General features: G+C 38.9%; 1 protein-coding gene and 1 long non-coding RNA gene across 2 annotated transcripts in view; one reads left to right on the top strand and one right to left on the bottom strand.

Annotated features, from left to right (window-relative positions):
- Positions 1-1,968: 1,968 nt before the first annotated feature.
- Sypl1 (synaptophysin like 1) lies at positions 1,969-21,059 on the bottom strand. Its single transcript, XM_069996252.1, has 6 exons — positions 20,955-21,059; positions 20,193-20,264; positions 10,597-10,721; positions 8,512-8,719; positions 3,719-3,907; positions 1,969-2,224 (listed from the first exon to the last, which is right to left on the bottom strand). The coding sequence occupies exons 1-6, from the start codon at positions 21,003-21,005 to the stop codon at positions 2,093-2,095; spliced, it is 777 nt and encodes a 258-aa protein (XP_069852353.1). The 5' UTR covers positions 21,006-21,059; the 3' UTR covers positions 1,969-2,092.
- Positions 21,060-21,121: 62 nt separating this feature from the next.
- Positions 21,122-27,492, top strand: part of LOC138809580 (uncharacterized) — a 179,597-nt gene continuing 173,226 nt past the window's right edge. Inside the window, exon 1 of the long non-coding RNA XR_011366894.1 lies at positions 21,122-21,241. This is a non-coding gene — a long non-coding RNA (uncharacterized lncRNA). The remainder of the gene's footprint in view (positions 21,242-27,492) is intronic.

The raw sequence follows: 27,492 nt of genomic DNA, 5'->3' as shown, positions 1-27,492 counted from the left end.
AATAGGGAATATGATCAAAGTATATGTATGCATATATGAAAAGGTCATACTGAAATATTTTTTAAAACTGTAAGATTTTTTTTTTAAAGGGTGTAGGAGGAGGTCAGGACTCATGTCTGTAACTCTAGCTAGTTGAGATCTGAGGATTGTGATTTGAAGCCAGCCCAGGCAGGTAAGTCCACAAGACTTATCTCCAATAAACTACTAAAAGAGCTGGAAGCTGTGGCCCAAGTGATAGAGCGCTAGCCCTGAGCAAAAGCAACTCAGGGACAGGGCGTAGGTCCCGAATTAACCTGAAAACTTGCACATGCGCTTGCCTGTCTGCGTACACAGAGGTGTAGGAGGAAGATAACGAAGTTATAAAAGCGGTGACTATGATCAAAATATATTATATATTGGAATTATCACAGGGAAACCCTCACATTGTGCAATTAATATGCACTAATTAAGAATAAAATGAGCCACACACTGGTGGTTCATGCCTGTAATCCTAGCTGAGATCTGAGGATCTCAGTTCAAAGCCAGGCAAGGGCAGGAAAGTCCTGTGACTCTTATCAAGTTAACCACCAAATATAATTTTTTAAAAAGCCATAAATAGAGCTGTGGCTAAAGTAATAGAGTACAAAAGCTCAGGGACAGTGTTAGGCACTGAGTTCAAGGCCAAGGTCAGCATCTAAATAAAAGGCAGGCAGGCAGGAAGGAAAAGCAGAACCAGTGTTCAAAGCACTTTTGTCTTGTTCTTTTCCTTGTCAAACTCTTAAAAAAACATTTTTGTAATTCTGTTTCCTGCTTTAAAAGTCAGTTCCATTTTGCATTGCTCATGGCTTAAAGATATATATATATATATATATATATATATATTTGTAATATATCAATCAGTGTGCATTCTTTCTTTCAACTTGTTTATTATTTGTTGTGTAAAACATATACATTCTCATACTGACATTTTTGCAACAAAAATAAGGCAATCGCAAGATGTGCTTCACATATAAACAATCATCTTGTAAGAATAGGAAGTTTGGATCCCTGTATAACAGAAAGATCATGAAGCAAAATAATGAATAAGCACTGCATTCAGAATATACCCAAATGTGAGTAAAGACAGTACATAAGTAAAACTCACTTAGGTGCCTTTATGATGCATAATTCCTTAATCATCCATTTGTGAAGTAACAAATAATATCAATAAACATAAAATCCAAATTGCATTTATTTTCATAATATCAATGCTAAACGCAAGTAGCAACTTCATTGACCTTAAATTTTAATGTTTCAAAAGTAAAAAGGTAATCTTAATTTTCCTTAGCCCCCTAAAAAGGGTCTGCAAAAAAGAAAAAAAAAGTGAGATGGCATAACAAAAGATAGAAAACAAGAGAATGCTCACATGGAAAAACACCTAGCTGAGCGATGTTCTTTTTATTTACACAGTAAGCCTAGGAAACCCCCAGCATAATGCAAGTGTGAATCTCAAGTAACAGAAGTGCTAAATGAAATTTGAAGTCCCTGCTCCTAACAGGGTTTTTAGTACTCCCATCAAGTACAGCAGGTCATTTAGAAAAATAGAAATAAAAGTTACACCTTGTCTTTGCAATTAAAAAACTGTATAACATGAACAATGCTCAGACATAAAGTTTGAACTAATTTTTTTCTAAATGATTTATGCAATCAAGATTTTCTTAAACAAAGACAGGTCTTAGGTATATGGTCTGTACAAACTTACAGTAGTGTATATAATATTCCAAATATTTTCTTCCTATTATGAAATGAGAATGTAACTGTTTTCTGAGTGAAGCTATTAGTTAAGGCTTAAGGTGTAAGTACTTTGGAAAACAAACAACAATGAAAAAGTTATTCATTTAAAAATGTGAATCATCTCATAAGAGGCCCCTGGACTTTCAAATTTACATGTAAGAATCAATTTACATCTTAAATTTCAAAGGCACTAGTTTCATATAAAAAGCAGCAAAATTTAAAACCCACCAATTTATTGAAAAAGCCATTACTTTTATTAGGAAGAAACAATGCTACTCAAGATGTTGGCAACAGGTTTTAGTATAGACACATATTTCCCACAGTGTAGCTCTCCCTTTAATTACATTCCAGCTGGAGGTGACATACTTCCTGTGTGGGAGACCGAAGGATTTGATGGACTATGTAGGCTGGTCTCCTTGTACACAAACCAAGCATTTCCTCCCCAAAGGATCATATTCAGAAAGCCAAAGATCTATGAGAGAAAAGTATGTATGAAAATCTAATATTTACTTAGCAGTTTGCAGTTTTCCTGTAATATTAAACTTTTTCAAGCAGTACCTCATTACTTCATTTTAATACCACATACAAAGAATTTTTTCAAAGGCTATTTCCAATGTATAAAATTTGGATAACAATTTCCTCTAAATAAAGCTAAACCCTACACATCAGTAACATATAGAAAAATACCTGATTTTTTATTTTCCCATGCTCATTAACAAAAAGATAGGATTAAATTTGAGAGACCTGAAACCTGCTTTTATCCTTTGTAGATTTGTTACTTCAGAGTGAAGTGGAACAGAAGGGAGTCAAGCTTCCTTCTTTCAGGGCTTTCATCTTTCTGCCATTCAGAAAGGTTATTAATCACCCTTATGCATCTTTTCTATTTCCTTTCTCCCCTCTTGCAATCCCTCCTGCTCAATCCATAACTTTACAACCAACCAACAAAAAATTAAGTCTTCCTAAATAAAATAACATATTAAGTATACTAATGTATTAAATAATAAACATCTACAATTTGGTTAAAAAACAAATATTTAATACTTTATATGCACCTAAATTGTAGATTTAAGAAACCATAAGGGTAGATTTGCACATATTATTAAGTGAGACTTACAGGCCAGGCTCTAAAGTCAAATCTAGTTCAAATCTTGTCTTGCCATTTACCCATTAGGGGAATTAATATAAGGACCACAATTTTTATGTATAAAGAAGTTAATTAATACTATCTTCCACATTCCTTTTAGGATGCCTGGATGACTACAATGGCTACCAGGTAATTTCTTTTTTTTTTTTTTTTTTTTTTTTTGGGGTCCGGTTGTGGGGCCTGAACTCTGGGCCTGGGCGCTGTCCCTCAGCTCTTCAGCTCAAGGCTAGCGCTCTACCACTTGAGCCACAGCGCCACTTCCGGCTTTTTTCTTTTTGCTTATGTGGTGCTGAGGAATCGAACCCAGGGCCTCAGGCATGCAAGGCAAGCGCTCTACCACTGAGCCACCTTCCCAGCCCGGCTACCAGGTAATTTCAACAGAAGTTAGCAACAATTTTTAGTGTATTCCAGGTAATTAGCCTACCTTGTGGATTTTAATGAGACATAAGATTCAATTAAGATCTGCTCAAACCTTTTCACAGGTAATAATTTCAAGAAACTTTCCTTCACTGTTAAAACTAGGACTGACAGTTTACTATAAATAAAAACCAATACAGATATCCAAGAATTAATGAAAGCCACTGCTTTCTTAAATTACTAGTAAAGTTTTTCTTATACAAAATTAAAAGTTTTATAATAAAACAAATATACAATAAATACATATTACATATACAATATATATTAAATATTTATATATATAAAATCTTTGTGTCCCTATCTCCATGCAGAAATTCTGCTACTTTTTTCCCATAGTTTTCCTTTCACTTTGAAATAAATGTACCCCATTTACCATAAAAAATTATATAAATAATGTATACATACCACAGACACATTTAGGGATCCCATAGAAGTCACAGAGCCGAAAAAACACTTCACATCTGTGTGACTACAAGGTACAAGTTCCTGAACAATACTGGGTCCAGTTGCTACTTTAATATCTGTAAGAGCTTTAGCCCAGGCCGAAGAGCTTACCAACCACAAAAACGTGGCAATAAGAGTAACAATGAAGTCCTAGAGTAAAAGAAGGTATCAATCAACGATCCATCTACTAAATTACAAATCAATGATAAAAAAACTCAATTACATTTAATTTTATGGTAGTGAGAAATGTCCATGATAGAGTTTATTTTAAACTCTTTATAGTAAACAAGGGCACTTAAAGATACTAGCACCATGCCTGAGATAGAACCATCAACAAGACTTGTCTAAGTATTTTTATAGTAGAAACCAAGGTTTAACATAGCTGTCACCATAATCTTGCCTCAGCCATGTACTCTGAGTGTCATATCTTACACCTTGCCATAACTGTAACTATATTCCTCATAATCTCTTTTAATCATCCCAATCTCAATCCCAAAAGTCCTTTTACACATCCTTTCCAAATATCTACAATTTGACCATATCACGTTTTTTACTGTTTCACTCAGGGCTTCATTTCTCTTAATTATATTCTAAGTGCTGGGAAGGTGGCTCAGTGGTAGAGCGCTTGCCTTGCATGCTTGAGGCCCTGGGTGTGATTCCTCAGCACCCATAAGCAAAAAAACAAGCCAGAAGTGGTGTTGTGGCTCAAGTGGTAGAGCGCTAGCTTTGAGCTGAAGAGCTGAGGGGCAGCACCCAGACTCAGAGTTCAGGCCCATGACCGGACCCAAAATAAAAAAAAATATATATATTCTAAGTTATAATCTCTTGCATGTTCCCTCAACTCCCTTATCCTTCTCCTGCTTCCTCATACTGTTCTAATTTAAGTTCTAATTTGAGTCAAATCTAATTCTCCATGAAATGGATAATGAAATGGGAAAAAAAAGAACTAGATCTTTTTTTTTGGTTGCTACTACTGGAATTTGAATTTAGGACATTATGCTTGCTCATTATTGAGCCACACTTCCAGCTTGGCCTTTTTTTCTCTCGGTATGTTGGAGATTGACTTTTCTGTCTAGGTTGGCTTTGAATCACAATCCTCTGGATTTTAGCCTCCTCAGTATCTAGGATTACAAGTGGGAGCCACTGACTAATGACTATGAAATTTTAAAAATATTCATAATAATTAAAAGGACAAAATAATCTCTCTTAAGATGCTTTGTCTCTAGTAACTTTCTAATGAATCTATTGCTGTTTATTCTTTCCAACAATATAATTGAAGGTTTTAATATTCTGGATAGTTGCTCACTGCACAAACAAGACAAAAAAGGGGAGAAAAATTTTTCTCTTTACTTAATCTGCTCTGCTGGGGAACTATAGAATGTTATAATGGTTACGAAGATTTAAATAATACTTTTAAGTATAAATTTACATAAAGTTTAAGTCTCTTTTTAATCTTGGTCTTCCTGTAAATTAATAATCAAAGTGAAAATTTATAGATTTGACACTACTCTAAGCATATGAAATATTCAAGGCTATGAGCTTTTACACATCAGCAGCAAACATTTCTACAAGCTCAGAAATGGGTTTTAGGGTCAGGGTACTGGGGGGAGGGCTCATTCCTATATTTCTAGCTACTTGGGATGTTTGAGGAGAGGGCAGAAAAAAGTTTGAAAATACTCTTTACTAACAAATAACCAGCAAAAACAATGTCAGAGGTGCGGCTCAAGTGGTAGCTCATCATCCTAGTAAGAATTGAGTCTAAACTCAAGTTACCCAGCCCACACCAAAAACAAACAAACAAAAATCTTAAGGACTTACTTCCAAAATGTACATTTTAAAAAATAAACACAATTTTAATTATTTAGCTAGCTATCTTTTAGTTATTTAGAATAATCTTTTTTTTTTTTTTAAATGGTCGTGGGGCCTGAACTCTGAGCCTGGGTGCTATCCCTTAGCTCTTCAGCTCAAAGCTAGCGCCCTGCCACTTGAGCCATAGCACCATTTCTGGCTCTTTTCTGCTTATGTGGTGCTAAGGAATCGAACCCAAGGCTTCATGCAGACAAGGAAAGCACTCTACCACTGAGCCAACTTCCCAGCCCTATTTAGGTAACAGAAGCTATGCTATATAGCTTTCCCATTTGGCCAAGACAACACTGAATAAACACTGTTATTAGAAAAGACTAAAACCAAGTTCTAATTGTACAAACATAGAACAATATTCATTTTGCCTTTGAGCTCTCCACTACTACTGGTCTTCTTAAAAAATGTAGATCTCAGAGAAGAGGAAAGTAATATTATATGTAGATTTAAAATGTCATAATAGAAGCATTCCTAGGAATACCTTAGTACAGAATTGAAAATAATACTTTAAGAGTATAATCTTGTTAAATAAACAGTACCTAAAAATTAATGTTGTACCTGGTTATATTTAATTTTTTTTTTTTGGGGTCCGGTCGTGGGGCCTGAACTCTGGGCCTGAGCGCTAACCCTCAGCTCTTCAGCTCAAGGCTAGTGCTCTACAACTTGAGCTATAACGCCACTTCCGGCTTTTTTCTTTTTGCTTATGTGGTGCTGAGGAATCGAACCCAGGGCCTCAGGCATGCAAGGCAAGCGCTCTACCACTGAGCCACCTTCCCAGCCCCTATATTTAATATTTAAGTATCTTGAAAAACCAATTGTATTTAAGGTTAAATTAAAAGGAGACTTTAACAAGATTATTTGTAATGATGAAAACAGAACAATGAATCCTATTGAAATTATTTTGGGAAGAGAAGAAAGAGTGGTAGAGGGAGTAAGATTGCCTGGAATACATTGTAAATATATGGAAATGTAACAGTGAAATTTCACCTAATATAAGCTAACTAAAAATTAAAAGTAGAATTCAAAATTTAATTTAGAAGCTAGACATTTACAGGTAAGTCCTCATTATATGTCACATCAACAACAACAAAAATTATAGAATAAGTATCTCTATGGTCACTAACTCATCACTAAGATACAAATTACTTTTTATTAATTAACTAGTTATACAAAGAGGTTGCAATTCCCTAGGTCAGGTTGAAAGTACAATGCATCTTGATCAATGTCACCCTTTCCATTGTTCTTCCCTTAGCTTTCTTCCAGTACCTACCCTCAAGTTATGTAGCTGAATTTTTATATAATGTACATTGAGTTACATAGACTGTATTTGTTCCTTCCTCCATTTATGTAATCAAAATTACTTTTGATTTCCAAAACTAAAGAACTATATCACTGTATACTGCTATCAGACATCTAGAAAATTCCTCTATAAAATGTCTGAATATACTTCTGGATTTAATAAAAAGTGATCTGGGGGAGAGGGAGAAGAGGTAATACAGAAAATATCTTCTAATTATAAAGATTTAAAAACAAAACAAAACATAATTATATGATCAATCAAGTCCCTTAAGATAAAACTTGGAAATCTAAATGTAGACCTAATTTACTCCTGTTGAATAGCACTGCAAATTAAGTGGTTGATGTCCATCTTTTCTGACAGCTCCTTAATAGCCAAGAAATACTTTATGAAAATGTCTTTATGTTTTTACAAGCATAAGAAACACTCTGCAGTATAAAAGTTACTTTATTTGTTACTTACCATATGTATTCTGTGATCCAGGCAGCATAAAATAAGTAAATAAAACCTGTTAGCTAAGAATTTAATGGCCTTTTTTAAAAATCTGTAAGTTATTAACAAATATCAGGGTTTTCTCATAACTATAAATGCCTCTTATCTCAATGCCTGTCTTCCTTTCAAGTTAATAGCACTGATATTGACTTTGAAGTTTTACTTTTATAGTAGAGCTTACCTCTGGATTTGTCACTGATAATCCAGAGCAGAGTCTATTCCCTAGATCTCAGAGCTTATTTTACATCTAGTTCAGTAGCTCTAAGAAGGGCAACAGGAAGGACTCCAAATCCTTACTTGAAATGTCAAAGATTCAAAATTAGCATATGGGTATCATTAATAGTGAATATATAATGAATGCAATAATTCAGATATGAATTAAGGAGTTTAGCATGAAAGCAGTTATACATGATACATAAAGGGTTCAGGTACAAAGGTATTCCAAACATGTAGACAGTGAGTCAGATTTGACCTGTAGGTGATCTGCTGATCTCTGATACAGACAACTAAGCTCAATAAGATATTACAGAGGTATAAAAAGGGTTTTAGGAAAAGAGAAAAAAAAATGTAAAAAGTAGAAGCATTGGTATGACCTGTAATTCTGCAAGTTAAAGGTATTATTTTCTACTTTATTTTTCTGCTACTGGCAACCTAATAAGCACTCTCACATCTTTGAGTTTTTCTACACTGAAAACAAACTTATGTGGAATACAAAATAGGCTAAAGGAATTGAGTTGAATTTAATAATGAGAGATAGTTCAACTGCATTGCAAACACAAAAATGCCAAAATATGTTGACCTGACATGCCAAGAATTTTGACACCTAGAGTCTGTGGCTCATGCCTGTAATTCTAGCTACTTGAGAGGCTGAGATCTGAAAATCACAAGTAGAGATGCTTATCTCCAACTAAACAGCAAAAACCCAGAAATGGAGGTGTAATTCAGATAATACAGCACCAACCTTGAACGAGAAAAGCTAAGGGATAGCACCCTCCAAAAAAAATCAACTCCAGGAATAAAACATATTCAACTTCAAATATAACTTTGCTTTAACCATATGCAAATCATTTTTGTATAAAAAGAAATCAAAAAGGTGATTACTTACAATCATTGGGAGTTTACGACTATCCCGGTATATGTTCGTGTAACCAATATAAAGCAGAAGGGCAGCAATGCAGTATAAAAACACAAAGACTGCAAATGTAACAAAGAATTGTGCAGAAGAAGAGTAATCGCCTATGAGAACATGACTTTTCCAATCTATATTACACACATTTACATTTGGAGGTGATTGAAACGATGCTTGATTCAACCTATCAAAAAAAGATTCAAATAAGTATATGAATTATTAGACCCTCCCTAGCCAAAATAGAAATACTTAAACAGAATACTGAAATGATATTAAAAAAAGAAACTCCCTAGATACATTAAAGCATTCTCCTCTAAAACAGAGAAAATTTTAAATTAGAAACTTTCTCCTCTAAAGAAGGGAGTTTAAGTATTTAATTAAACTAAAATGTTCATAATATACATAAATTATGTACATGTACATAAATTATATTTGGTAACTGGTTTATGGTAGATTGAAATTCATCTATATTCAATCTACCATAAACCAAATGACTGGACACTATTTCCCTGAAATAAAAACCCCACCAGATTAGGACAGACTGCAACAAATATTTTACAATCTGAACATATTACATTTTAAGAATCTATGTAACTAGGTCTAAGAGAGCCAATTACAATGACTAATATTTTAATCCTAGGTTAATTAGTTGCTAACTGAAAATTTACATTGCTTTAAATTGTTCCCATTTATAAAATGTTACACAGGAACTGTAACAGAAAGGATAGGAGATGGGAAAAAGCATATGATAACCATCTTTCTCTGTCTGTGTATGTGCAAATGTGTGCCTGTACTGGGCTTGAACTCAGGGCCTGGGCTTTTGCTCAAGGCTAGTAGTGCTGTACTATCTGAGCCACAGTCCACTCCAGGATTTTGGGTGGCTAACTGCAGATAAGAGTCTCACAGAGGGCTGGGAAGGTGGCTCAGTGGTAGAGTGCTTGCCTTGCAAGCCTGAGACCCTGGGTTCGATTCCTCAGCACCACATAAGCAAAAAGAAAATAGCCAGAAGTGGCGCTGTGGCTCAAGTGGTAGAGCGCTAGCCTTGAGCTGAAGAGCTGAGGGACAGCGCCCAGGCACAGAGTTCAAGCCCCACAACCGGACCCCCCCAAAAAAAGTCTCACAGATATTCCTCCTGGGGTTAGCTTCAAACCAATATCCTCAGATGTCAGCCTCTGGAGTAGCTAATAGGTGTGAGCCACTGTGCCTGGCTTTGATACATCTCTAAGATTATATTTAATCACAAAATTCTTATATAGTGATATTTCCAATTTGCTGGACAGGAAATTAAATCTCAGAGAAGTTAGTAAGCCTTAAATGTTGACTTTTTGTTTCAGTGTAGAAAGTACAGTTTTATGCTAGGGATATAGGATTCTTCATTTTATATAAATACATGCCATAAAGCTATATAAAGAATTTATTACTCAGTAATGGCAGAAATATGATAAAATTCCATAAATTGTGTTTGCTTCTCTGCTTATAACTTCCCACTTTAAGGTGATAGAGCATTTCCAATCCAATGTGGGATGACAGAATAAAAATGTCAAGAAAATGTATGGCTATGAAAGTTTCTAAATGCTTACTTTGTTATGGTTCAAATGTATGTTCCCCAGAGGCTCTTGTGTTGAATGCTTGATCTCTTGTTATAGTGGTACTATTTTGGAAACCTCAGGAAGTAGAGCCTAGTCTAAGAAGTAGGTCAATCGAGATGTGCCTTTGAAGGTTATACCTGGTCATCACTATCTCCCCTTCTTGTCTGCCACAACTTCCTCTATCTACCACAACGTCCCAATGTTATCATTTTCTGCTTAAATGACTGATGTGAAATTATGAGCCAAATAAAAGTCTGCATTGAAATCTAATATTTTCTATCCCCCTCCCAACAAAAATGGTTGGTAATCTTTAAAAAATAGGTTAGCCTGGAACTCTTAAAAACTCTTGCCTCAGTCTATAGAGTGCAAGAATTACAAATTAGTGAACCAGCAAGCCAACTCAATATGGAAAAATGTTAACTCAATATGAAAGAAAAAAAAGCTGCTAAATTATTAAAAAGCAGTAACTCACCTGAATGGATAACCAAAAGCAGCTGTAATGTTAGTTTTATTGCTAGGAAGAGTAGAACAAGACACTTGGATTTCTGTTTTGCCCTTAAAACCTCCACAGGTAGCAAAAGCAAAGATGGAAGCAATCTACATAGAAAGAGAGAAAGAGAGAGAGGAATCATTATTCCATTCAAAGCTAGGGTTGTTATTTTTTTTAACATTTTAAAAATTATTATCTTTAAGTAGTTGTACAAAGAAGTTCCCATTCTACAAAACAGTATATGAATACAAGGTATCTGACAACATTGTCATCCATCAACAAGGGTCATTATTAAAAGTTGATTCATTAACAATGCACAAACTGTTAATCATAAACTAAATGTGGACAGAGCTACATTTATTTGCATTAAAGATATAAAAATACAGAAAAAAATAAGTTTATTTTCAGTCCTCACCAAAAATGACTTTGATTTTCCTCCAAGTAAAAGAGAAATCAATAGGCCAAGTTCCATAATATTTATTCATACTTCAACGTATCCACTAAACATGAATATGAAATATTAAGCTTCATCTATTAATATCCAAATCAAAGAGGTTATTTTTATTGAACCCAAGTTACCCATAAACTGTTAGATTCTATTTCATAAAGTTGTACAGTCCCATGCCAGCTGCCATGATGCAAGGATACCCAGGTAACTTTTAGAGACTTATGTGCCATCTGCTCAACATGACTAAGCTGGCAAGTGGAACCTCTGAGGTTACATGAAATCCTTAAGATGACTACAACTCTGGCCACCAGACTACAACCTCAAGAGAACCTGAACCCAAACCACCCAGCTATTCTGCTTCCAGATTCCTATGCCACAGAAACTGTTAGATAGTAAGTGTTGTTTTAAGGTGCCAAGTTATCAGCTCATTTAGGCAATTGATTAGTTATTATTGATTACATAATTCAAGGACTAATTAATTAATAAATGGTCCAAATGAGCTGCAAACTTAAGGGTAAAAAGTCTTTTTGTTGGGAGGAGGGAGGACAGTATCAAAGTTTGAACTACGTCTCACACCTGCTAGACAAGTAGGCTACTACTTGAGCCATGTCCATGGCCCTTTCCTGCTTCTAGTTATTTTTCAAATAAGAGCTCACATTTTTTCCCAGGACAGCTTTGGATTGGAGCCCTCCTATCATTATGCATCTTGTATATCTAAGATTATAGTCACATAGCTTACTGGTTGAAGTGGGGGGGGGGTCTCACTAAATTTTTGCCTGGGCTAGCCTCAACCTTCAATTCTCTCAGATCTCCTCCTCCCAAGTAAGTGGGATATACACCACCGTTTGTGGTCCTTAAAAAGTATTTTTAAAAAATCTATGAGGGAATAATTTCTTACAATTTTTTAAAGAAGCACTTACTATAGGAGATGGTTAATTTCAACTACAGAAAAAAATTAAAATCAAAAGTTTTAAAATGTAAAACAAGTTACAAATTAGGTGAAAATATTGGCAATAAACGCGTAATGTGTACTTAAGACATGTACATGGATGTTCACAATGACACTATGTCAATGTTCACAATGACACTATGTCAAAATATGGAGGAGAAAAGCAACAGGAAAAGAAAAATACAATAGTATATTCTTACAAAGTGAAGTTACATAGCAAATAAAGGGACAGGAACTATAACTACTTATGTCAATATAGATGAACTGCAGAAACCCAATACTTAACTTACAGAGCATGAAACTTTTTCATTTTTGTTTAGTGTCTTACTCTGTAGCTCAAAGCCTTGAACTTCTCATGTAGCCCAGAGTAGCCTCTAACTCCAAACCCTGTCCTGAAGCCAGCTTTTAAAAGCTGTTTATTTATATCACTTATGAAATTACTTTTACTGAAGCCATCATTGTTTTCATGAGGTCTAACCCAACAAACTTCCTCTCATTTCCAATCTCATTCTAATCATCACTCTTTTTTGGCATGGACACTAACGCTTCAGTGTCCAATAACACAGGCACCAGCTAGTTGTGGGAACAATATTTTAAATGTTCAACCCATCTAAGTGTGATGTGTTGTAAGTATAAAATATACACAAAGTTTTAGTTTTTTGTTTTGTTTTTTTTTTTGGCAGGGCTACCTTAGAATGATGTCACATTGATCTGAAATAAAAGTTTGGCCATGGAACCCTGGCTTAAATGGATTTCCTGAATGGTTTTCTAGGCCTATATTAAGATAAAAACAACCTCAAACTTAAACTTGTCATAAATGAGCTATCCTCAACTTTCTCTCTCTAGATTTCCCTGCACTATATTCCCTGCCAGATAGTGCATCATTCGGTCACCCTGTACTACTTAATATTTCTAAAACAATAATATTTATATATTAGATATGTTCTACCTTCTGCTAGGAATCTCCCATTTTGAAATAAAAACATCTTTGACGCGCTCATTTAATCCCATATTTTTTCCTGGGCTGCTGTGGACGTTAGCTCTTACATATAAATCTACTATAGGCATTTTTTTTTTGTGTAATTTCACCTTTTCAGGAGGCTGAGACCTAAGGATTGCGGTTTGAAGCCAGCAAGGGCTAGAAAGTTTGTGAGACTCTTATCTTCAATTAACTAGCAAAATGCCAGAAGTAGAGCTCTGGTTCAAGGGGTAGAGTGCCAGCCAGCTTTGGACAAAAAGCTAAAGGACAGTGTCCAGGCTCTAAGTTCATACTATTGGCATGCACACAGATACACAAAAGCAAACAACTAATTTGCAATACAAAAATCAATGAATAAAGGGAATACTGTACTATGTTATTGAGTGCTTTTTTTTTTTTTTTAAATACTATTGCCTCTACTGCTGGGCTGTCACATCTTTACAGCTGGTTTCACTTGAGATTTTAAAAACCTACTTAGCAGAATGCCTGACACACAGCAAATAATGAGTAAAATACCTGTGTAATTCAGGAAAACCATTCATTTCTAGTAACTCTAACTTACTTCATTTTGATCAACTATAAGTTATATACTGGCTGCCATTAGGGAAACCTGGTCTATAGATATATAGTGCTTCTAGTAGGGTTTTTCACGTATGTGAGTGTGCCAGTCCTAGGGCTTGAACTCAGGACTTGAACAATGACTGTCCCCTTGAGCTTTTTTGTTCAAGGCTAGCACTCTACCAGTTTGAACCACAGCTCCACTTCCCACTTTTTTGTTAATTGGAGGTAAGAGTCTCATGAACTTTCCTGCCAAGGCTGGCTTTGAACCATAATCCTCAGATCTCAGCTTCCTGAGTAGCTAGGATTACAAGTGTGAGCCACTGGCTCTGGCTCCAGCAGTTACTTTTAAAATGTGAGATGTTTTACATTAAAAAATTGGATTTCTTTTGAATGTGTAAAAATGGAAAAGTATAAAATCAGACTCACATTCTTTTTTTTTTTTTTTAAGTGAGCTGATACCAAGATTTGATAAGGGTCTATTGTTCTGGCTCAGTTTGCTTGTTACCGTCGTAGAAACCCTTCCCAGGCATGTTACTAAGCCGTTCATAATACTGCTTTTTTTTTTTTTTTTTTTTTTTTGGTTGTGGGGCTTGAACTTGGGGCCTAGGTGCTATCCCTGAGCTCTTTTTGCTCAAGACTAGTACCCTACCACTTCAAGCCACAGCACCACTTCCAGATTTTTGGTCCTTAATTGGAGATGAGTTTCACAGACTTTCCCATCCAGGCTGGCTTTGAACCATGGTCCTCAGATCTCAGCCTCTTGAGTAGCTAGGATTGCAGGTGTAAGCCACTAGCTCCTGGCTTACTACTGTTTTTCTTCCAAACATCTTGCTCATCCATTTACTTTACAAGGAACATTCTATAGCATTTGTTTGTACCCTAGTCTGAAATGAATATTGGTATGATGATTTATATTTCCTTGCCTATTCTCAAATTCAATATCCCATTACTTCCCACCCATGAAAAATTACGGAAACTTACTGACATGAAATTCTATCTACAGAGCAACTAGGAAAAATGCAGGAGCAGAGTAATGGCAAGCTTCTTTTCAGCTTGAAAGGTTCCATATTCATCAAGACAGCCTCAAGTCTGATGCCTTTAGGCTCACCAAACCCACACTGCATGACTTACCACAATACTTCCTCATTTGTGCAGCGATCTGTAACCACAGGACTAATATATAGAAAAGAATATTCAATTTGCTTATGTATAAGATGAAAATACTCAAACGTCTATTTATGCAGTTTTATATTTAAATATAAAATTAAAGCTTCAAGGCAATTAATATAGCACTAAAACCCATGCGAAGGTCTAACAGGCTCATTCGTCAATACAAGGTAAGACATCCCATTCAGGGAAGGAGTGTTTATGTGAGTGAGGCAATTCTGAAGGCTTAGGGGATAAATTATGTAGTTATAACTAAACTAACCTTTAAAAAATGAATTGATGGCCTAAAAATGTCTACAAAGAAACTACAGATTGATAATACACACTTTAATGTACAAAGGAAAATGTAAGCCTCATTACAATGTAAAAGCAGATCTACTTATGAGAAGTTACCAGAAAAGTATTGAAATCAGGATTTCAAAATATGAATGAAATTTAGTTTAACTATACAATATGCCTTAATACACTATAGTATTAATTTGTAAATCTAAATTATACTTGCATGCAGGAACACTACAAAAATTTTTACACTGATAGAAGCTCAAGATGAGAAAATCTGAGGAGTGCTGTTATTCCCAATTAGTTTCATGTCCTAAAGCCAGAGTTACAGTTGATACCTATACTCTGATCTTCCTGAGGCTCTACTGGGAAACACAAATTCATCTAATTTATGTATATCATTCACATCTTTCTATTTGCAGGATCTTCACTGCTATTTGTTTTCAGCATTAAATTTAAGTCACCTACTTACATTTCTTTTTGCCCAATAGTTTACGAAAATGATATAACTGAAATCTTTGGAAACAGATATAAAAGTATATTAGATGAGTATAGCCTGTTTTTATTTAATCAAATGACCAGTACTTAATACGGATGTTTCAGTTCATTCCCACTACATAATGAGCAATGCAGTCCCAAAGTGTTTGTTTCAATCTTCTCTCACCATTTATAAACTACAAGCATAGGACATTCTAAACAATCTTTAGTACAGTTTCATAATTCTGAAATGTAGGTTGTAAGCAATAACTGTTGGAGTTTCTGCTAAAAGTTTTGTTCTAACAGCCATTATACACTGAAAACATCTTTATGTCATCTTTATTCCTAAGTACTTTTAGACTAAGTATAGAACTACAAATCTCCAATGAACCTATGTATATTTTAAAATCATTTTCAGACTTTTACTTTTATGGGTTTGAGTGAATTAGTATCTTGATCGTTTAGCTAACTGTCATGAAATAAGCCTGTCATAGCACAGAAAACCAGTGGAATGTACTTTAAGTAAAGGTTTTGTGTGTGTGTGTGTGTGTGTGTATGTGTGTGTGTGGTTTTTTTTTTTGCCAGTCCTGGAGTTTGAACTCAGGGCTTGGACACTGTCCCTGAGCTTCTTTGGCTCAAAGCTAGCACTCTACCACTTGAGCCACAGTGCTACTTCTGGCCTTTTCTGCTTATGTAGTACTGAGGAATCGAACCCAGGGCTTCATGCATGCTAGGCAAGTACTCTCCCACTAAGCCACATTCCTAGTCCCTCTTTGTGTGTTTTAGGAGGTCTGTAGGGTCAAATTGACTCCCCTGCCCACTTCTTTCTCTGTGTAGTAACTTTATGGTCATTTCTAGTTGGCCTTCTGAGTCTAGTTTCCCATTATCCAATCTACCAACACATAAGAATATTCAATTGTCATAAATCCAGATCAGCAAGAAGACTGGTCAAAGTCTTTGCTGTTAGTTGGCTGCACTTTTCTTTCTATTCTTCTAAGTACTCAGCTCCAGGTAAATCATAAAATCCAGACTGTAAGCAGGTGAGGCTTTTTTCTGTTCTGTTTCTGGTCTCCAATGATGTTTACCTTATATTAAATCAACAGTCACTGAGAATTCTTCAAGAGTTCATAAAGGCCAAGCATGTTTTCATAATGATACCAAGTTATTATTTATATTTTCCAATATGTTGGCATTTGCATTTATTAAGCAAACTCATTGACAGGTAAAACTCACTAAAGTGAGAATTAGCAATAGTACCAAATTGTATTTAATTGCTATACACTTGAAATTTAAAAAAAGCAAGCAAGCAAACAAGCAAGCAAGCAAGCTGGGCATGGTGATGATATGTGGCTCTAATCCTAGTACTTGAGAGACTGAGATAGAAAATGAGTTAAGAGACCAGACTGTGTGGCTACTTAGTGAGATCCTATATTAAAGTACTCTCCCCTGTCTCGCCCCTGCAAAAAAAAAAAAAAAAAAAAAAAAAACAAAAAAAAAAAAACAAAAAACACCCAAACCAAAAAAAACACCTAGTTGTTTTGTTTTCCCTTCAAGTACTAGAGTTTTGAATTTAGGGCCTCAAACCTGTTCAAGTTGCTTGCTTGGCTGGCACTCTACCACTGGAGCCACATCTCCAGCCCATGTGCACGCGGGCCTTTATGTATGTGGGTTTGTACATACTCCACTCCTGGGCTAGGAGTATAGGGATGCGCCACTGATGCCTGGCTTCCAGCCCACCTTTTGCTGATTATTATGGAGATGGGAGTCTCAGACTTTTCTGAGTGGGCTGACTTCAAAAGGCAATCCCTTCAGATCTCATCTTCCTGAGTAGCTAGGATTATACATATCAGCCACCAGCATCTGGCCTAAAAATGTCTTTGATGAAGCAGTAAAATTTATTATTATTAAGCCTTGACTCGAGTCTTAATATTTTGTGTAATGAAATGGGAAATGAAAATAAAGATTCTTGCTTTATACCAAAATATAACAACAATATCACCAGAGAAACCATTTAAGCAAGAGAGCTTGGAGGTGAACATGTCATTCTTCTTCATAAACATTACAAAATTTCTCTCATCTTCATGTCAAATAGCAATCTACTCTCATGGTCTTTATCTTCTTACCAGGCATTGATTTAGCCTTCTATAATTTGGCTTCTGATTTCACAGAAACTGCTCTTGTTAAAAGCCAGCAACAGACTCTTGATTACCAAAATCAAGGACACACTTAGTCCTAATTTTACTTAACCTTTCACTTCCACCTAACATTACTGAGCACTATTCTCAACCATTCTTTCTTCCTTTTACTGGCAAGATATCTGTGAAGCTCTAGCCCATACTTGAATTGTAAACACTAGGTCTATTCAATTGCCACCAACCTGATCTATCAACATAATATATCTTTATTTACACTTTCCAAGAAAATCCCCCCCAATCAAGTCACTATTAACCCAAGTAGAAATATAGTAATCATCCTTAGAGTCCTTCATAACTCTTCAAACATATTTTAATTTCCAAATCCATTTATCCCTACAATTAATTTTAGATGATTTCTAAAGCAACTGATCTCTTTCCAATTCTAAATCCATTCTTTTCACTTTCACTGCTGACAAAATGAAAATTTCTAAAAGGCAAATGTATTATTCATTTGGGTTCTGGACTTAACTGGACACCATCTAGCACCCCACTATTCTATCTGGCAAATAGAAGTTTTCAATAATAATTCCAAACGGGTAAGTCATGTGAAACCCCAATCTCAAACCATTCTCTCTCTCCCAGTATGTTCTGGTTCCAACCAACTACTCAAACAGAGCTATCTATCCAGCAACTTCAACTTTTCACTCCACTAAAATTTAGATTCCTTCGCCCTGAAAAGCCACTCCCCATCCACTAAGTGACCAATCATACCTCAAGTGTTCTCTCACCTCAAAGTTCTCCCTAGTCTGATCTCACCTTCCGAAAGCATCTATTTTCTGCATATACTTTTACTATAGAATTTATTACATGGCCTTTTTATAGCCTTCAATCTAAAAAGTTCAGGAGGAAAAACACTTTTATTATGTTGTATCAGTGTTTCCTACAGTGCTGGGATATAATACATATTAAAGTATTTGTCAGATAAAATACTCACTATATCTGGGTTGAGAATGTGACTTAGTGGAAGAGTGCTTGCCTAGCATGCATGAAGCCCTGGGTTCGATTTCTCAGTACCACATACAGAGAAGAAGCTGGAAGTGGCACTGTAGCTCAAGTGGTAGAGTGCCAGCCTTAAGCAAAAGAAGCTCAGGGACAGAGCCCAGGCCCTGAGTTCAAGCCCCAAGACTGGCAAAAAAAAAAAAAAAATTCACTATATCATTCTCACAAAATTATCTCCTAAGTAACAAAAAGGTGTTCAAGCCAAATATTGTATATATAAATATTCTTAAGAAGCTTAAAAATATTTTTCAAAACACAGAACAAATCCACTTATCACCAGTGCTTTAAGATATTAAAGTATCTATGGTATTTTTAATTGGCAAATAATAGAGGCACAATAAAAATTGCTTCTGTTTAAATGCAATTCCAAATTATTATCTTCAATGAGACTAAAACTAGCAGGTATGACTTTTCCTTAACCTTTACATTTGATAAGCCTTGTTACATAATGGGATTTCCTTTCTGCAGTTTTGTTTTTGTAAGCGCAAATAACTTATTTTATATTTAGACTTGGACTCGGGTCCGTGTATATAAGTTCGGGAACCTTTAGTTATTTGCTCGTAATCAGCACTATTTCCATTTTCAGAAAACTTTGGAGGATTTTTGTAGAAAATCGGGTGAAGTGTTCATCAGAAGATTTGAGGTTGTATGGAAGTTTTGGGAAAATGGAAGTACGAATCTTCAACTTTATGTAAAAAATAAAAAAGCAACAACAACAAAGGGTGAAGAAGTCCCACATGTACATTTCGCTGATGATAAACTCAACTTGCCTCCACATTGGACAGATGTCAGCTGCCTATTACTATAGCCCTGAAAATCACTAAAACATGTACCGGGCCATTGAGTTTGAAAGAAATATGCAGGGCTTGGTGAATTCACAAACTACTCCAAGTGGACTGAAGATTACTAAAGTCTTATTAATAAGTCTCCTCTGATGTTAATGATTGAATGTCTCCAGGAAAGGACTAAGCTGACATTCCACGCAGGATGTTGCCTGCCAGTACCTAAAACAAACCCCGAGTCTATTCTTGGCTTGTTGTTAAATGAACCGAGCTGAATATATGCGCTTTGTGCAAAGGCCTTTTCCCTGCTTCCCTGACCCATACAATTTTTAAACTCTGAGCCGATAAAGAACAGAGAGCTCGTCGGCTCTCCACCATCACCAGAGGCTGGCTTCCAGGCGGCAACGCGGAACACACGCGTTGGCCGGAGGGTCTCCGCAGGCCCCCGGGTTTCGGTTGGACCACAGCAGGAAGTCTTCTCTTCCTCTGCGGGAGGTGGTGGGGCCCGGGAGAAATGTGGGCTCCCGCTTCCGAAGGCGCCCCGGAGGGGAGCTCCCGACGGGCCGGCGGGCTGCAGGGCGGCTCCGCTTGGGCCGTGCAGTCGGGACCCGGCGAGGCGCAGCCGCCCGGACTCGTGACTCCTCGCCACGCCGGGCCGCGGCCTCCGCCCGGCTCCCCGCTCCCGCCTCGCCGCCGCGCCGGGCCCGTCGGGGGCGGCCTCGCCCGCGCGGGCTGCACTCACCCACTCGAGGACCTTGATGAAGCCGAGCGGCTCCTTGAGCGGGTTGAGGTTGATCTGGAAGGCGGACATCCTCTGAGGGAAGGAGGGAAGAGTCAGGACGCGGGCGGAGGAGGAGGGGGACCCGCACGACCGCGACCGGAGCAGCCCAGCGGCGAGGCAGGGCAGGTAGGGCGGGCGGGAGGCCTCGGAGGCCCGGACGGAGTCGGCGACCGGGCGGGCGGGCTCGGAGCTGGAGGGGGGGGTGCGGAACGACGGGACGGGGCGGGCTCGGAGCCGGAGGCGGGGACGGGACGGGGAGGGCTCGGAGCTGGAGGGGGGGGACGGGACCGGGCGTGCTCGGGGCCGGAGGCGGGGGACGGGACGGAGCGGGCTCGGGGCCGGAGGCGGGGGACGGGGCGGGGCGTGCTCGGAGCTGGAGGGGGGGGGACGGGGCGGGGCGTGCTCCGAGCCGGAGCCGGAGGCGGAGGCGGGGACCGGACGGGGCGTGCTCGGGGCCGGAGGCGGGGACCGAGGCGGGGCGTGCTCGGAACCGGAGGCGGGACGGGAAGGAGCGGGCTTGGAGTCGGAGGCGGGGACCGAGGCGGGAGGAGACGGGACGGGACGGGGCGGGCTCTGAGGCGGACGCGGAGGCCGCGGGGTGGGGAAGGGGCGGGGCGGCGGCGGTTGAGCCCTGAGCAGAGCGCTGAGGAGGAGTCGGAAAGGGCAGCCGGGGAGGGACAAGGGCGGGTCTAGGGAAAAGGAAGACTCTTCCCCCGGCCGCACCTGGCTGACCCCGCTGATCCGCTGGCGAACCAAATATAGGTTGGACGCCATGCTTCGAGCGCCGCACCGCCCTTTCCTGAAGCCCAGCCCTCGGCGCCCGTCTCTCCTGCGCACGCGCACTCCCCAGGTTGGCGCCTCGCTTCCGGTCTTCTGCCCAGAAGCTCTTGCGCTTGCGCAACCGCGAGCTCCCGCTGCGCACGCGTCCTTGCGCTTCTCCCGGCTCCTACTTCTCTGCTGTGGGCTCTCCGTACTAAGCCCAACTTTCTAGGTGACTTTATAAGATGTTGGTAGGTAAAGCCGCAATGCAAAGCCTGTGGTGTTGGGGCTTTTAGTGATAATGGTAGTAAGTTATTGCAGAGCAAGTCTTTTGCTCTATGTAGTGTACTGTACATGGAAGAGGGAAACTAAGTTTCATTAAAACAGTTATTAGGATGAACTATACAACTTGTGGATGGTGACGGGAAGGAAAAACAGAAGGAAGGGGTGACAGTGTCCAAAAAGAAATGTACTCATTACCTGACCTTCGAAACTGACCCTTCTGTACATCAACTTGATAATAACAAACATTTAAAAAGTTAGATCAGATTAGTCCTTGGTTTCCCACCTGCCCCAATCCTTGCCTCCCTGGTGAGAAAGCTGATTTAATTTTCCCTAGGCAGCGCTTCCTTCTGGTACCCGGAATGGGAACCCAAGCTGGTGGTCATTGGCTTTCTCAGTAACTTGAAATGTGCTTAGCTGGCATAGTGGCCTATTTGTGTATATGATAAGATGGTGAACACTGTATAACACTTAGCAAACAAGGAAAAAAGGACATTAGCTCCCAGGTACTTACCTGACTACTAAGGTGCCTCTGGAGTTATTCTATGGAGTGCTTGTAATCCCCCACTTCCTGTTTTTCTCCCTCTTTCCCTCTTATTTCTGTACAGTTTGCTCAGTGCCTCTCTTTTTTATACTCCTTAACTCGTTTCTCAAAACATTTATTCCTATTCTGTTAAGACTTGCTGGGGTTGGACTGGTGGATAGTAGAATTATTTAGCTTGAATTTCTAAGTCATAAATAATTAAAATTCTACTCTAAATGTTATTTCAAAATAAAGGATTAGAAAGATATATATCTGGCAACTTTTGCTGGCACAGCTACTGAGGAAGTTGAGACAGAAGGATGACTTGAGCTCAGAAGTTCAAGACTAGCCTGGGTAACATAGCAAGATCCTATGTCCTTAAAAAAAGAAAATTAACAAAGGTTAGATTTTTAATCTATTATAAATTAGTAGACCAGTTTTTTTTTTTTTATTTCGACTCCTCTGCTGCCTCCTCCTCCTCTCTTTTTAAATGTATTGAAGATTTCAGAAACTGGAATTGACTGGGTCCTTACTCAACTTATGGGCTGAATTTTTTGCCTCTCTGCTTCTTTATTTCCCCCCTAAGGCAACACTTTTATTTACAGCATAAATAAAATGTAAGAACATGTAATTTTAAGTTTTCAAGTATTCATATGTTTAAGCCTAAAACAGGTGAAATATCTATACAATATATACAAAATATTTCATTATTTTATAATGGAACTGTTTAGTTATTAATAGCATATACACATATGTGGTGGCTGCATCTTCAAAATTCACTCTTTGAGCCTCTAGCACAACTTGAAAGTAGCCACATTCCAAAAATCTATAACTCCCCTGAGCGCTGGGAGATAAAAGGCCTGAATTAATAAATGGATCATTTTATTCCAGAAGTCAGGATAGCTTTCCCCACCAGCACTTCTGGGGCACAGAGAGAGAGAGACAACGTTCTGAGAGACCAAGCAGCTCCCACCCACAAGCATTCAAAGGTAGACCATTGCTTCCAACCTGCTTGTGGGCAAAGGTCAGTCCCTCTTCCAGATAATCAAATAGCAAACAAAGGACAATGGGGCCCCAGAAGGAGGGAGTTCTATGACTTCAGGATTTTCCACAGCATTGGCCTTCAGGTTAAGTGGCAAATTTCTAGTTTTACAGTTTGGCCTTGAGCCCAATGGTCAGGCTATGGATGCCTGTTTTCTCTTGTGATGTGGGGTACCAATAATATGAATACATTCTTATATGTATTCAAGTCAACACCATCTAACAAGAGACCCAACTTTAGGAGAAAGTAAAATCAGTGCCTATAGTTGTTACTATTTGCCAAGCAACTTAAAAGTGCTATGTCCTTGAATCATGGCATCCAGCCAGTAATGCGGGAGTTAGTTATATATCATGTATAACAAGTTTCCCTAAAACTTAATTTAGCTGGTCAGCAGTATAGGCTGAGCTAGCCTTCTGGTTGTTGTAATGGTTAGTTGATGACTGATAGGGTGACTACTTGAGTGAGTGGCCTGGACTAACCTGGAGTACCTTGGTTCTCCTTGACATGCTATCTAATCCTCTGTATGCTTATGTGGGCTTGTTCTCCTGGAGAGAGCAGGGTTCATTTTGTGGCTTCTGGGGTATTACGGTATGCTCCCTAGAAATCTCCCAGCATTGGCAGGTGACAATGGCCAATGCTGCAGAGGAGCCTCCTAGGACTCCTGGGAAGAGGAGGGGCCTCTCTTCTGCTTCTTGTCTGCTTTTTCTCCTGCTTGTTGTTCAAGCCTACCAGTGGAAGGCCTGCTTGTTGTTTGTGTTCAGGACATCTTGTTCCTAGAGTGTGCTCCTTGAACTTTAAGAAGGTCCCTTCCTTGGCACTGTGTGAGTAGTTTTTAAATATAGGACCACTTAGCATGAGCAGAACCACATCAGGTCTTGTCGGGACTTATTCTCAGATCTGACTGGGCACTGAGGAGTATGACCCTTCAGTGATATAGTGCTACTGCTGCCAATCAGGTGGGCTCAGGAGGGCCTTTACCTTCCTGAGGAGTTGGCAGTTGGCTGGTAGAGCTAGAGTGACATTTGTCAGGCAACAAGATAGATGTGATTTAAAAAACAAAATCTCATACCAGTATTTCAACAATCATTTTTCTTTGAAAGCACAATTCTGGAAAGAATGCTTGGATGACTTTCACATTGACTAAATCCTGATTATTTCCCCAAATCTGAGGAAACAGGCAGGAACTTTTTGTCAAATGTTTCCCAGAGCCATTCTGGAAACAAATACTTTATCAAAGGTGGCTCAGCATGACTAAATTGACTATCTAACTTATCGTTGTTTCACTTTCTCTTTGCTCTTTACAAAACATGTGCCAGGCTGTGATGCTTAGGATTAGCAATGTCACAAAGAGTAGACTAGAGCTATATTTAGGCATATCATATCACTGGCTACTATAATAGTCCTTTGTTTTTCTCAATGGGAATACAGGTTTTGTGCATTTTATTGGCAAGATAAGACTGTAATTCATTCCCAGTTAATATTTTCCCTTTTCATTGAAAAATAATTTTTTTAAATCAACAACTTCAAATCATGGGTTTTGTTATGCATACAAATAGGTCTTTTTCTTTTCTTGTAATGAATTCAATAATTTAACAATAACTGTACAACAGATTGACTCAATGGATTTGTCAAATTAATCTTAAAATAATTAAACCAAAAATAAACTTTTAATTTTTAAATAATTTTGACTTACAAAAAAGCTGCCAAGTACAGTTTTGTATACACTTAGCTCAATTTCCCCTAATGCTAACATCTGATATAACCATCATACATTTGTCTAAACAAAAAAATTGAATGTTGGCATAAAACTATTGACTAAACTATAGACTTTTCAAATTTCAGTAGTCATCCACTAGTGTTTTTTTTTTTTTTTTTTGCTGGTCCTGGGGCTTGAACTCTAGTCCTGGGTACTGTCCCTAAGCCCCTTTGTTTCTCAAGATTAGCACTCTACCATTGAGCCACAGCACCACTTCTGGCTTTTTTTCTGAGTAGTTTATTGGAGGTTAAAAGTCTCATGGACTGGGGGCTGGGAAGGTGGCTCAGTGGTAGAGTGCTTGCCTTGCATGCCTGAGGCCCTGGGTTCGATTCCTCAGCACCACATAAGCAAAAAGAACAAAGCCAGGAGTGGCGCTGTGGCTCAAGTGGTAGAGCGCTAGCCTTGAGCTGAAGAGCTGAGGGACAGCACCCAGGCCCCGAGTTCAGGCCCCACGACTGGACCAAAAAAAAAAAAGTCTCACGGATTTTCTTGCTCTGGCACTTTGTGAACCTCGATCATCAGAACTCGGCCTCCTGAATAGCTGGGATTAAAGGTGTGAACCACCAGTGTTGGGCTTCACTAATATCTTTTTACTGCTTCAGAAAACTACATTTAATTTCATGAAGCTTTTTTATTTTTATGTTTTTAGTGTGTGTGTGTGTGTGTGTGTGTGTGTGTGTGTGTGTGTGTGTGTGTGTGTGTGTGTGTGTGTGTGTGTGTGTGTGTGTGTGTGTGTGTGTGTGTTGGTACCGGGACTTGAACTCAGGACTTCATGCTGTTGTTTAGCTTTTTCACTCACAGCTGGCACTCTACTGCTTAAACCATCTCTCTAGTTCTCAGAAGGTCTTTTTTTGAAGAGTTATTCGGGAGTGAAGGAAAACTACTCCTGAACAAAATCCTTTTCCATTTGTAGCAATTTGAAAGAACAAAGTACTTGAAAAGAATGGCCTTGATCCCAGAAGCCACCTGCCTTGTGGCTACTGCATAGGTGTCAGTGTTATATCAGCTGGCTGGGGTTCTTTTGCTTTGCTGAGTTAGGAATTATGGGTAGGTGAAGAGAATCTATTCTAGTGTTGGCAGACCTGGGCCCTTGAATACACAACCCCTAATAGCTGGGAGATCCAGAGGCTCATGGGCTTATATCTCTTAGAGCTTGGAGCCTATTGTTCCAGGCTTTAGCAACTAGAGACTACTGGCCCTAGGCACTCAAGTTGGAATTTTTTCTCTGTGCTTTGACTCCAGCAGCTGGGCTTTGCAGCTATTGTAATCCTTGGCTTCCAGTAGCAGTGGGCAGCAGCAGCAGACAGCAAGCAGCAAGAGGTGCCAGCTTCTAGTGTTCCATCTCTCATAAGCCTTAGGCTCTGGGGCCCTCAGTCGTACTGTGACAGGTTTTAAGTGTTGGGCCAAGGCTATTAAGATCCTCAGCTCTTGGCAATGGTTGGGGTTACAGCTCTCAGGCTTGGGTGTCTTAGGCTTTGGTCCTTAGGAATTGGGATGCTCTCTGTAATTCTTACAGCAAGCAGGACCCTCAGTTTCTCTAAGCTAAAGCTCCTCACAGCTCTGTTCTCTCCCTCTTCTCATCGTTTCTTCCCTGACCGCTGTCTGGAATCCTTCAGCTGCCCTCTCATTGCCACTGTGGTCACTGCTGCTGCTGCTTCTGTCACTACTGCTGCTGACCCACCCTGTTGCCCACTCAGCCCACTTTACTAATGATAAAGATCAAAACTAGGCAGAAAGGACCACTGTAGAGAAGCCTTTTATTGGGCCTAATGTTGTGATACAGGGGACCAGAGACATTAGGAAAAGGGTATCTCCTAGCAAAGCCACCCAAACAGCCTGCTAATATAAACAAAGGGGAGGTGGCAAGGGTGTGGGCACCAATCCTGGCAATTCTTCATGTGTGTTTGCACCAGTTACATGCCTTCCGCTGGGGCTCAGGGAAGTATTTCTGGCCTAGGTGGAGATAGCTGCAGGGTCATCTGGAGATCATCAAAGCTTGTGAGTCTAGCGCATGTAGTTTGAAACAGTCATGGCTGGAACCGTGCTTCAGGAGCTAGAGCTATGCTTTGGCAGCAAACAGTTGTGGTTGCCATGTTGCTTCTTAAAGAAATTGAAGAGTGTTCAGAGAAGTTGGCACTGGCATGAGAACTAGCATTGGCTGATCGCCCTTTACTTAGGGCAGCTGGAGCACTGGGAAAAGGTCAAATAGCCGTTAGGGAGCCAAATGCCCAGGTCTCCCAAATCAGTCTACTTAAAGGAACAATAAACATTAAAAGAGGTACTTACAATAATAAACCCTTATCATCAACAGTGATGTAACAGTATACAACAGTTTTTAATAGTGCTTATCATTTTATTAAGCGTTGTGCTTCATGGAGAGTTTTTTCTCTCTAATCTATCTCATCACTCCCTGCCCTTCTTGGGCTCCTGAGACTTGTGTCCAGACTTCAGGCTGCAACCTGTTGTACATATGATGAATCTTGGCGTCTGCTCTGACAGTCCTACCCCCATCCTGCCATCATTATGTGAACTGTGAGCTTCTAGAAATCTCTTATGCTTCTGCAAGGGTACATCTCAGTGGTTAGAAGCACATTTGTGTTGTCAGCTCTTGGGTTTAAACCGCACCTCCACCTTCTGACTTTCAGTGAGAGTTTAACCTCTCTAAGTTCCATTTCCTCAGCCCCATTTTGCTATAGTGAGGTTTAAATTTTATAATCATAAGATCTTCCGAACTGAATGAATGCTATTCATTGCCACTGTGTTCCAGAAATCTCCCAGTCTCCCAGTTGGGTGTGTGATGTGTAACAGACTTAGTACTAGAGCAAAACTATTTAAAGACAGACAGTACTAGAGCAAACTATTTTAAAAATCACTTTTCTTTATTGGTTAGGGAGAGTTA

Source organism: Dipodomys merriami, unplaced genomic scaffold (genome assembly GCF_024711535.1).
Source record: "Dipodomys merriami isolate MVZ:Mamm:240054 unplaced genomic scaffold, mDipMer1.0.p SCAF_5, whole genome shotgun sequence".
Taxonomy (NCBI): domain Eukaryota; kingdom Metazoa; phylum Chordata; class Mammalia; order Rodentia; family Heteromyidae; genus Dipodomys; species Dipodomys merriami.
This window is presented reverse-complemented; position numbering and strand designations above follow the sequence as displayed.